The sequence below is a fragment of the Salminus brasiliensis genome, chromosome 11 (assembly GCF_030463535.1).
Source record: "Salminus brasiliensis chromosome 11, fSalBra1.hap2, whole genome shotgun sequence".
Lineage (NCBI taxonomy): Eukaryota > Metazoa > Chordata > Actinopteri > Characiformes > Bryconidae > Salminus > Salminus brasiliensis.
Genome location: NC_132888.1, coordinates 13,741,789 through 13,754,164, shown reverse-complemented (window position 1 = coordinate 13,754,164; position 12,376 = coordinate 13,741,789). Strand labels below are relative to the sequence as shown.

Genomic DNA, 12,376 nt, shown 5'->3' with positions numbered 1-12,376 from the left:
GTGTGTTTATGCGTGAGTGACACTGGGCCAGAAGAAGACCATGTGTCCCTTTTGGCGCCATTTCCCAGCTGTCTTTCTCAGCTCTGCATGGTCTAGTGTCACCATGACGTCCCATGGGACGTACAGGCACTGTTTTTTCTGTCTCTTTTGTTTGTGTGTTAGTATGTACGTATGTGCCTAAGCAAGCGAGCGAGAGAGAGAGAGAACGTAGCACATCAGTTTGCACTGCAACGTTACACGTGCCCGTCTAAGACGCAGTAGCTCTGGTATTAAATTTCCTCATCACGCAAACCTGTTTGATCCAGTTTACAGTTACATCCCTGGACATCTGCATCTTAAACTCATACTGACCCCAGATTGTTGCCAAATAAAAGCCAGGTTGTTTTTTGCACAGTGTCCTAATAAGGCCCCTGGGATCTTCCTTTGGGAGTTTTCAAGACTGCTGCTTTTTATGGTGTCTGTAGGCTTTCCCGAGGACTCTTGATGATGCAAAGATCAACATTAGGTGGAGATATGTGCAGGATATTGCAAGATAACCTTACTAAACCAGGGCTTTCTTTGGTTTATTTAACTCTTGCTTTAGCTGTATTGCAGTAATGTTGGCAAACCCTGGAAGTTACTAAAAACAGAACTACTTACAGTATAAAAAAGCTCTCATTGTAGAACGTAAAGCTGATTGTATTGATTGGCCGTTATTTTATTGGTTTATTATTTATGAAAAATGTCAGCTGCTCTTTAACATTGTGTGAACATTACATGATGGGTGAAGCCAATGGTCTGAAATAGAGGTGGGCAATATGAGAATATTTTATTGTATTGTGATTAGTTTGGATTTAGTTGTCTGTGGTCACGTCTATCCTGATAAATATCATGTGTTGTGAAAATGTCTTTAAATATCATGATGGAATGTTTTTACCATCACCCAGTCCTAGTCCAGAAAACTAACATGCATTTATATGTAGAACTTTTTCCCGTTAAGATCACTTGTAGATGACATTGACCTTGTTTACACCTGGTGAAAAACTTCAGAAGGTGGTCTGCATTTGAGGCTCATGCTTGCAATGTAAAAGCATCCATCTCTCCAAGACTCATTCAACAACTAAAACACCCAGTAATAATAGTCATCCCACACAGCAATCACTGTCAGGATACAATCCAGATACTAGTCACATGAAGTGGCCAGGGGTAAAAGGGGGGTCATTGATTATGGCACATGTCAAGGTCTGGTATGTTTTTTTAGACTGTTAATGATAATTGAACAGTCGGTTCTTGTAGTCGACATGTTGAATGCTGGAGAAATGGTCAGGTGTGAAGACCTGAGCGTCTTTAACAAGGGCAAAATTTTATATATGACCAGATGTCTGGATCAGCACATTTCCAAAACAACAAGGCTTGTGGGATGCTTCTAGTGAGCTGTAGTGGTTAACTAATGACCTAGTGATCTGAAGGGACAAATCCAAAACCTGTGACAGGGCATTGGAGGCTGCTAGCTCATCGATTTGTGAGCATTTCATCTGAGTGGAACCAACAAAAGCACTACTGTGACTCAGAAGTCTCAGAAATTGTAAGTGATGAGAACTGCAGTACCTTGTAACATATGTGTAGACTATGCAGAGTGTCCACTCTAACCCCTGTCGACCATCAAACATGCCTACAATAGACATAAAAGCATCTGGACTGTACCTTGAAGCAGTGCTGTTTACCTGTAGGATGTTCTGGATTTGTGTCGAGGGTATGTGTTAGGGGTTAAAGGATCTGATGCTAACATCTTGATGCTACATCCCAGAGAGCACCTTTATAGGTCTTGTAGAGTGACCTGTTTGGGTGGCATGCAGATAACCATCAGCATATTAGGTCTTATTGTTCGTGGCTCATTGGTGTATATCCTCTATGGGTGATACAGCATGTGAGTTTGCCTTTGTGTGGGACTTGACCTAATCCCAGTGTCCTCCCCCTTGTGTCCTCCCCCTCCTGTCCTCTGTGCATCCAATGCTAATCAGCTGCCCTGTCGAAGTGAAGGGCTTCCTGGTCACTCACCATGACCTAATAATGGAACCCATACAGCCTTAAGATCACTTTTAGCTGCATTTATGTTGACGTGTAGAAAATCAGCCCCAGATGCTGATGAATTGTTCAATGTCTTCAAAAAACCCTAAAAAAAACACCCCTGTATTTTCATGCTACTCAGTGCACTGCCTCAGCATATAATAAATGGCCTGTACATCCCTGTCTTATGATAATACAGGGTGACCCCGTTGCCTTGGTGACAGACTGAGCTGTGCTAGTGACAGATGGAAGGGGTCATGGAGTAGAGAGAGAGAGAGAGGGAGAGGGAGAGAGAGAGAGAGAGAGAAGGTCCATCTCAGAATGCTGCACCCCAACACTGCCACCCTCTCGAATTCAGTGTAACTCTCCCCACCCCACCCCACACTACCCCACCACAGTGGATCTTAGCCTTTCACAACTCGCCCCTTCAGGCTAGTGGAGTATAAAAGCTGTAGTTAACCCTTTCCCTCCCCGTTTAGCATAACCCCTCTGTTTCTAAAGCTCGTTACCTACACAGCCTGTGACTTCCTCCATCATATTGTTGGCTTGTTGGTGGCTTAACCACCACTTCAGACTGCCAATAGAGAAAATGAGCTGATTTTAATGAATGGGTGTTAGTCAAACTAAGCCTGATCCAAATCCAAGTCCTTTGTTTTATTTCTTTATTTTTGTCCTCAAGTGCCTTAAAGGTATACTGTCAGCAGTGAGGCACGTTCTCAACTTTGAGCAGCTAACAAGTGGTTCAGATGTTTGTAGAGTAGAACTGCAGTGCTTCTGCTGCGTTTGAGCCTGCTGCCTTTCATCAAAACATGGTTAGAGCAGCCTCGTGTAAAATGAAAAACATTGCAGACATGTCTAGCTTCTTTTTGTTGCTGTGCAGAGCTGCTTCCAGTATGAAAGTGTTGTACATTCAGAACTAATGCTGTGTTTCAGTGCTCATCGGATGGTTGTAAATACCAGACGGTTAACTAAAATTTACAACTTCACTCCGGTCAGGTGCTTGTTGGAAGATCCGCCCACTAGGCATGCAGACCTGTAGGATACTCTGCCTGCTTCTTCTCTGTTATAAAAACTGAAAAAATACTGAGACATATAAAACCAGATGAAACTGTATTAGTCAGCTAAACGCTTAAGGTTAATAAAAAAAAAAAAAGATTGTTAAAAACTAATACAAATGCACATGCATAATGCATTTTTCTCTGATGGGGTGGGGGAAGGAAAACTTCTGATACCCAGCCTCATGAGTGTCCCGTTTGTACATACCACTTCATTGGCTGTTTGAGTGCATTTTGCAGGTGGTACAAACTGTATTTCCCAGGATCCGACACCACTCAAACACAGCTTTGCAGTGACTGGTGGCCAACTCATCAGATCGGCCAAACCCCTACGTCTATAAAAGTGTTGCTTTGTAGCAATCGTACCATTTGGCTCCCTGACTGCAATACGAAGAATAGCGTCTCTTGTCAATGTCGTTTCGGGCCAGAATGCTGCTACTGCACTATGTAACTTTGGTGGAGCTGCATGAAGCTGCTCATGAGAACTGCGCATCGCTGTGTAAACGGTCATATTTATGTAAAATGTGCACATTATTTATGATGTGCTTACTGTGGATCTCTGTTCTCTATGAACTAACAGACAAATGTGAGCTCAGACTTTGTCTGCCAGTACTCAACATTAAAGCACCATGATCATATCGGGCCACAAAATTGGTATTGGGGTTGAAAACATTATTGCTAATGTTCATTTTTCCATCCACAGCAGGGAAAGCAAGTCGTGACGTTGGTGTGCGAAACATTTTTAAAGTGCTTTTGCCATTTTCTGTTTTGTTGTACTTCGGCCTAGGCTCACAGAGAGTGACCCCCAGCAGTCCACACAGTAGCTTCAGCCAGTGTTTCTCACCACCCCCCCTTGATGGCATTGTTCTTCTCTAGTGCTGCCAGACCACGGCTCTAGCAGAGTCACCTCTTCCAGGTCAGCAGCCTTGAGTCTGTGTTTTAGGCAACAGCCCAGAAAGGAGAGGAAAAGAATTTGGGCATAGTAATACACACTATTTCCTAACAACATCACCAGATTGGTTAAGAATGCACAGCAGCTTTAAAATCATATTGATTATCAATGATATTTGCTTTAAATTGAATGGTTGGCTTTGGACAGATGTTTAAATTTAAACCAATGTTTCATGGTATTGATTGTTGCTGTAGAATAGCAGAGTGTTTAAGGCACCAGTGGGTTTCTTTATACATTTGTCTGTGTTTTAACCCTATGGTAGGGCTGCTTGACTTGGCTCCTTAATTCAAGTCAATTTGTCAAATATTTAAACATTTGTAAAATAGTTAACCAGCTGTTCTCCTCCACAGGATCCAAAGGTCTATAGGCTTATTTCTTTGCATATTTTTAAGACCATTCCATGATATCCTCCAGGCCAGAGAAACATGTGACTGCATGAAACGAGAAGAAGCATTCTAACAAGCCGGCTGTAACACTGCTTAGCCAAACTAGCTAAAATAACCAGAATATGCTTTTCTAAACTAACCGAACAAGCAGCTTATATGTGTATAAACACTATGTGATTATTAGCTTACTGCGCTACAGAGCACCCACATTTGGAGTGTTTGGCTTGTCCCAAAAAGTCTTTGATCTGAAGCAGACTGAAAGATAAACATATGCTGAACTCTGGGTAAATCTGTCTAAAATGTTCCTAGATGTTTAGATACCTAATTAAAGCCTGCGTAGATCGATGTCTGCTATTTATGGGCAGCAATGGCATGGTCTTATGTGTGATAGGAAGTTTTAGATTATGGATTAAGATGTACAGATAGATCACTTTTTTTTATCTTACCGGGAAAGTCAAACATTACAGCTCTGCAAAAGTTGTGAGAAAGCAAAAAGGACATGACGGAAGTAAAAATCCTAAAACAATACAGCATTATAAATAAAATCAAATAAAAAATGGGATAAAAAATATACAAAATAATAGCATGCAAAGAGTGCAGTAATCACACAAATCTTATGCAGTGGTGTAAGGTAGTCAGTTTTCACTTTCAGCAATTCAGCCTAGAAATACTACCTATATTTTTGTCCTTTTCTGTTCACAAGAATGTCTGCTTCTTTCTAAAAAATATTTACAGTGATTAATAATGCATTTCACCTGTTCACCTTGCATATGTAGGAATGTCCTTGCAAATATGTGCAGGGCAACATACTGACTTCACCTATGTACCTTTTTAGCTGTGTAGCTCGGTTTCACATGAAGGCATGTGATAAACATCAGGTGCTGTGACTCTGAAGAATGTCATTTCTGTGTAGAAGTTCAAACATGCCATGTTGGAATGGGTTGAAGAATTTAGATAAGATCTTGTAATCAATGTCTGTGGTTTTGTAAATGACTTTTAACAAAACTAAAGTTTGCGTTTGAGTGTCCAGCCCTATAAAACGTTTACAAATCAGCCTTTACTGTTATTTACATCCATGTCATTCAAAAACTAGGACTGATCCAGAAGTGCCATTCGGAATGGGTACACCTGGGCAGATCAGCATTTGACATTTATCCATGGTGACAGACTACTAGTGCCTTGAATAAAATCTCACTCTTTTAGTAACAGCTTTTATGGAAAGCTGAGCTGTATAACATTTTGGTCCGTAATCTAGAATCAGGCAAGGCTTCCTAAAGTTTGCAGATGCACTTATATTAAATGCTTGACGTGACTAAAGATTGTGTGTAGCTGCAACTGAGTATTTATGCAGTTGCTGTGTGAATCATCAGTGGCATAGTTTTATTTATTCATTATCATCTGGTTGTTGTGAGCTAGTGTAAGATTTGAGTGATCTGACTCTCGCATTGTGGAACAAAACTAAAAGCACAGGACACCACATTTCCCTCATTTTCTGCAGTGAAGGAACTGAAATACAATGAAAAAAGCCCATGCCCAGTAATTACTGACAATTATGTTCAGGTTCACAAAAAAGAGCCGATGTTCACTTTGTCTTTTTCACGTTCTGCAGTAAGACTGGAACGCTGTTATTGCTGGATATTGGAAAGGACAGATAGGTAGCAAAAATAATATTTCAGGGTACTAAATGCCTTTTTACAGCGTGCAACAGTGTTTTGACATGTGAACAAAATGCACTAGTAGATTTATTAATATCAGATTTATCATCATAACTGCCAGCCAAAAACAAAATAATGATTTTTATTGAAAAGACTGCTGTGCTAAAAGCAGAACCATTATCAACTATCTTTTTGTTCTTCTTTTTGATAAATAATCTGGCAGTTTTTTTTTTTTGTTGTTTTTTTTTAAACATTGAAACAAAAGTTCTTGACAAATGGACCAATAGAAATGCTCCAAACGTACTTGGAATTAAAATAATAATATAATAATAATAACATAAATAAATATAAAAATAATAAAAAAAAATTTCCCTTCTACTCTAAAAGTTGTTATTTTTAAGTTCTTTGCGTGGCAGTTTTTTAAAATCTTTTCTAGTACTTAGATTCTCCCTAATATACATATTACACCCTATATACATATTACATAATACACCCTAATATTACCCAACTCCAAGTATGATGCAGTGCAGAACTGTGCCCTTGATTGTAGTTGTACTCCGGTTTTCACCCTAAAAGCAGACAAAGACCCACTGTAGTCACATACATGTGCTGGTCTTAAATGGTGAGATTTAAATGGCGCTGCTGTCTGGAGTGATTACTGCATAACTAAAGGTAAGACGTCAGAATGTCTAGCAAAGCAAAAAGTGTCATTAGCGCCGCTTATCAAAATATAGTTTTAGGCCGAGCTGCTTAGCAGCTACAGCTGCTGCCACTTCTTAGTCAGCAACAAGTTGTCTCTGGTGTCATGTCTTTGATGCTGTGCACTTAACCCATTGTGTCCAGTGCTCCATTGTATGTGGGGGGTGGACTCTTTCTTATTCAGGAAAAGTGCGAGGGAGAGAGAGAGTGAGAATGATAAAGAAAGGGAAGATATTGAGAAAAGGGGAGACCTCCAGCCACTTTGAAGGGCTTCGAGGTTCCTCTGTTCGGCCTCTCCCCTGCAGGACAAAAGGCCTTTATGTGTGTCTCAGGCAGGGGGCTGTAGGGATATGGGTGGGGGCCGCTGGGCAGCAGGGCCTTTTCATCTACTCACTGCATTCTCCCTCTCCCCCTCTGACACAGCCAGGCTCACCAGCTGTCGGCTTTATGCCTCTCCCATGCTTCTCCTCACCCAGACTGGCCACGGAGAGACGTGCGCGCGCACACACATTTGGCTGGAGTATTAAAAGCAGGAGAGAATCTGATTGGTTGATTTAGCTCACTTAAAGAGTTGCTTTGCTTTTACCTGTCTACAGTCAGATTCCAAAGATCTACATCTCATTCACATCTAATATATCAGGATACAGACTTCATCCACACACACACTTTTGAGGCTTCTCTGTTTCCATTTCCACAAGTTCATTATTTCGGGAAATGCGCAACAGTACCCAAAAAGGCATATAAAGCGAACCCAGGTTTCTTTTCATTTGTGTTGCATACAGTCATGCAAGTTTTCGGTTTCTTCCATCTAGTGTTGTATAGTTTACCCTGAGGTAGCTGGTGTAGCCTGTTGTGTGTAAACGCTGTGTAATTCCACACACACAACCTACAACTGTCAAAGAGTGGTGATACACAGTCCTTGAAATACTTGATGTTTGAGTCATTTCACTTGCAAGCAGACCTATCATTATCATAGGGATACTCCTAAAGCCATCACAATTCTCTCTGTGCCATGCAAAGCCAAACACTGTGGAACAGAGCGCTTTCGGGCCTGTTCACACCTGGTGTTAGCGAGCATTTTTGATGGCTGGATCACGTTCAGCTTTTACTCACCACAAGAAAAGCTAGGAGTTAATATTTCCCAAGACGCATTGCAGTCAGATTAAGATCAGATCACTCTGGTGGTCAAGAAAATACTCCTCCTTACTTGGTGTGAGTTTGCCTTTATGCTAAACTGTTTAGTCTCATAGAGCAGGATAAGTTTGATGGGGAACAAAAGCTGTTTACAGAAGGTAAAATATATAAAATAAAAAATATGTGCGGGTTGGTGTGCTTTTTACGTGGGAAAGTAAAATCAGGTCGTATCTGGTGACACCGGGGACGTGTTTCACTCACAAGTGTAAACCGAATCGGTTAAAGTATATCCAGATATTGTCTGGATATAAAATGTATGTTAATAAAAATGTGAGAATTGTAATATTCAATATAATATTGAATCTTGAAGCCAGTATCAGAAGTTGTTATGGGCAGAATGTAGTTGCACCCAGTGCTTGCTACCTGTGGTAGTGGCCTTTTTAAGCTTGTCAGCAGTCTTAACACTAGTTTGTATGTTTGTAAACTACATTTTCTGGAAAGTTGCTTATTGCAGTTGCTTATTCTACCATTACCTTTTCTTCTTCTTCTTTTTTTTTTTTAATGTACTTCTTGTCAACGTCGTCTTCTTTCTGCGTAGATGAAAAATGGCCTGGTTCATTAAGTCTAATGGTATTATTTTATGTGAAAAGGCCGTCTCTTGGCTGAATGGAAGGGATGATTATTCATCAGACATCGCTCCTCTGAGGCTTAAAGCAGCTGTGCAGCCACACACACAAACAGGCAGCAGGTGCATAAAAGGAGTGCAAACAGAGTGACTTAAGTGGAACAAACCCTTTACAACTTTTGCCTTCTGCAGGTGGTGAATTTGCATCGTGTTTAGGAAATGTATTTTTTTTCTGTCCGTTAGAGCTGCGTTTATTTTTTTGGTGTCTGATAAAATATTCAGAAACTAGCCTTGACTCATTTTGATGTTTGAGTATCTATAATGAATGAATATTCAGTTAATCACAGTGAAGAGTTTCACACGCAAACAGTGTAAGTTGGTGCACTGAGGCTGAAACTGGTTGAATTAAAAAGGACCCCTCATTTTAATAGTGGTTTTAACAAGCCCTCGTCCACTTTCCTCATGTGAGAGTCTCCTGCACTATTACTTTATTAACTTCAGCTAAGTTGAGTTTCTGATCCCTCAGAGGGGCGAGAGGTTAAGTAAACACAGATGTGTACTTCGGCAACAGTACTTATTAGAAATGATCATGACCCGACACATTTCCCTTAAAAAAAAAAAAGAAATATCAGACAAGATTGTCTTTAAACCATAGCAGAAAACCAAGGCTAAAACATTTGTTTTTCATTTTTATTCTGGTTAACTAGTTAGCGAGCTCATGGATTTGTGGCTAACAACACCAAAAGTAAAAGCTTTTAGTCAGTTCACCCACTTATTGACTACCTTTTATATAGGCTACATTTGTGGATCAAGCTTAAAAAGAAAATCTAATGCTAGCAGAGCAAAGCTGCGTGTGTTTTAAATAAAGGAAAACTCCCCTTCTGCTGCAAGTAGCCGCTTGTCTTGGGTAGGTTGGGTAGGTATGGCATACTTCTGACTTTTCAGTTGAAATTGGCGAGGGCATGATTAATATGGTGTTGAAAGAGAGCCAAAGGGTGCTTGGAAAGAGCTAGTACAAAAAAATGCTGATTCTCTTTGGAGATTGTCAAGACAAAATTGAGGACCAAGCTAGAACTGACGCTTTTTTGGTTCTAGCTAATGTGAGCTAGTGTCGCTGGAGTGGCCTTAATGCTGCAGGCACTATAATGACACCTTAGTTACTGCTGCTCTATCTTTTTTTTTTTTCTTAATTATGACCTTGGCTGCTTGCTTAGTGCACATATTGTACTGTAGCATAAACAATGTAACCTGCTTGAGGGAAAATTGTTGTGCTTTACAGCCACGTTTAAAATGAGCAGCACTTCACAGCCTCCACAGGGCTTGAGTTTACTGATGGGTTGTGTCTTGTCTACCTGACCTTATCAGTTAGTAGTAATTTCAGTACTTAAACACTAAAGCACCTGTGCACACCCCTACTCTGTACCAGCCTGCTGTCTACTAGTATGTTATCGTAGCCTATGATATCGCTTGTTCCTTTGTTACAGCAGTGGGCTTCTTTGACCAATGGAACCACTTTTGATTCCCTTTCTGTTCCATATTTGTAGTGAGGTCTGCATGTGAAGAACTTTCACATTGGTAAGGAACATTTTACGCCAAGTGAAGGTTGAGGTTCTTCAAACTCTCATTCAGATGCAATAGAGACTCCATGAGACACGTGCTCATATAAGCTAAGGGGATAGAGGCCACCTATACCACAGTAATAAAAGGATCTCAGGTTTCAAAAATATAAATCTGCGACAATTATTATGTTTTTTTTTTTGTTTTTTTTTTTGGTTAAATTATCAGTGAGCTTGTGTGAAATGTCTCTACAGGTGAACAACCTGTGGCATGAAATGCTGCCCACTCACATATTTACACACTCATACATACTTGTACACTCGGTGGGGGCGGTGAAAGAGAGGGGAGGAGGACACACCCTCGTCCTCTGTCTTTCCTCTAATTATCCTCCGTCACTTTCCTTCTCTTTAACTTGCAGTACTTCCACTTGAGTGCTCTCCTGTAATATAGTTCTTTCATTGTAAGATCCATTGTCCTGTCAATTATTGTCAACATGATTGTCACAAACAATGACTGCACTACACACGCCACACGCATATCTTCTAGTGTTCGCATTCTTCTGTCTGCAGGAGACCGGGACGTTCTGAGAGTTTGGAGAGGTGGTGAATAGAAGAAACAGCTCCATCATATGTCTTATATGATGGCCAACACAGTGAGTATTTATTAATTAATTAATTAATTTATTTATTTATTTATTAATTTACCAAACGTGGGAATGCTAGAACATGGAGAGGATACTAGTAATAAATGCACCTATGTTTACTATGTATGGGGTTTAATTTGTTGGAGAAGTCTTTTGATGTGTTAGTCGATCACTAATAACCTTTCACTTCTTGCCCTCCCGCCCTCTGTTCTCCTGCCCGGTTAGGTCTACGTTTTCTTTTCTTTCGTTTACAATGTTTTGTTTGCTGCACTCACTTTTACTTTTGCTTTTACCTTTAATGCGGGTTCACTGCTCATCCTGACGTCCCTCTGTGGCTCTGTGTCTTTGTCTTCAGTCAGTTTGCATTGTGTCAGATTGATGTAACAATGACCTCTGTGACCTTCCAGCCTAATGAATGGATGTCTCCGTAAACTCTACTGACATCTGTAGGCTTTTTTTCTGTTTGCTGACTGAGTGGAACTAAGTTGCTCATTTTGCTCAGACGTGTTTCAGAAAACGCGTCTGGAGGTAAGAAGCATTGCTGGGTAGAGTGACACAAAAGTAATACCAAATGTAGTACTCTCACATGAGTGCTGTGGTAGAGAGAATTTAACAGAATGTATGTGGTAGAGAGAGCTTTAACAGAGGATGGGACAAGCTGTTGCTGTTAAAATCAAGTTTATTTGATTGTTTTAAACCCAGTTGTCCTCCCCAATTTTCTAGATCGCCAATTACCCAACCCACTCTTTAGTACACTCCACCTATCACATGTAATGCTCACGACACTGGGAGGGTGAGGACTGACACATGCACAACCAGCCACCGCCTGTTTTCAAACGGCTGCCGATGCAACACCATGCTCTGAGGAAAGCACCGGGTTCCCAACTCTGATGCATTGGCTAGCAGACACCCTTGCTGACCAGCATCACACTGTAGTGATGTGATGAGAGAGGGAGAGAGCACCATCTACCCACCCGGCAAGAGCAAGGCTAATCGTGCTCTCTCGGGCTCCGGCTGCTGATAGCGGGCCACATGTCCTGGGATTCGAACCAGTGATCAATGGGTCATAGCAGAAATTGGGCAAAAATTACATATTTGTGTTTTTATTAGCCTAAAACGCTTGTGACAACCGACAACACACATACTATCCTGTAATTCTGTCTCTTTTTAAAGTGTAGTAGTAATAACTGGAAGGTTTTTGAAGTTGTAGTGGCTGACTAATAATCACTTATTCCTATGTTTATTCCTTTCAGGTTGGCGCTTCACCTCTTTGCGCTGATTTAAAGGCATTTCTGAGTACCCAGAACCTACCAAAAGGTAAAGTATAGTTCTGTAATTCCTCTAGTGGCGTATAGCTAGAACTGGTGTGCTATTTCCAAAGTGGTCATTTTGCTTGCCTGATTACTGGTGTTTGACATATATACAGCAAGGTTGGAGTCTTTGTGGATTGATTTCTCAGCATAACATTACTCTGGAGTAATAACAGAGAGAAGAAGCAACAGGTTACAGTGCACACACTATATGGACAAAAGTAGTGGGCCACACCTCTTAATGACTAAATTCAGGTGTTTCAGTCTCATTGCCACAGGTGTGTTGAATCAAGCAGCTAGACATGCAGTCTGCC

General features: G+C 40.8%; 1 protein-coding gene across 2 annotated transcripts in view; it reads left to right on the top strand.

The window, feature by feature from the left end:
* tfdp2 (transcription factor Dp-2) overlaps positions 1-12,376 on the top strand; it is a 41,648-nt gene that overhangs the window by 3,863 nt on the left and 25,409 nt on the right. Inside the window, exons 1-3 of one of the 2 annotated variants that reach the window (XM_072691052.1) lie at positions 3,981-4,017; positions 10,679-10,761; positions 12,006-12,069. In XM_072691052.1, coding sequence (XP_072547153.1) covers positions 10,738-10,761; positions 12,006-12,069 — 88 coding nt within the window. In that variant the 5' untranslated portion in view covers positions 3,981-4,017; positions 10,679-10,737. Of the gene's footprint in view, positions 1-3,980; positions 4,018-10,678; positions 10,762-12,005; positions 12,070-12,376 lie in introns of those variants that run through there. The other variant, XM_072691051.1, reaches the window with a different exon arrangement.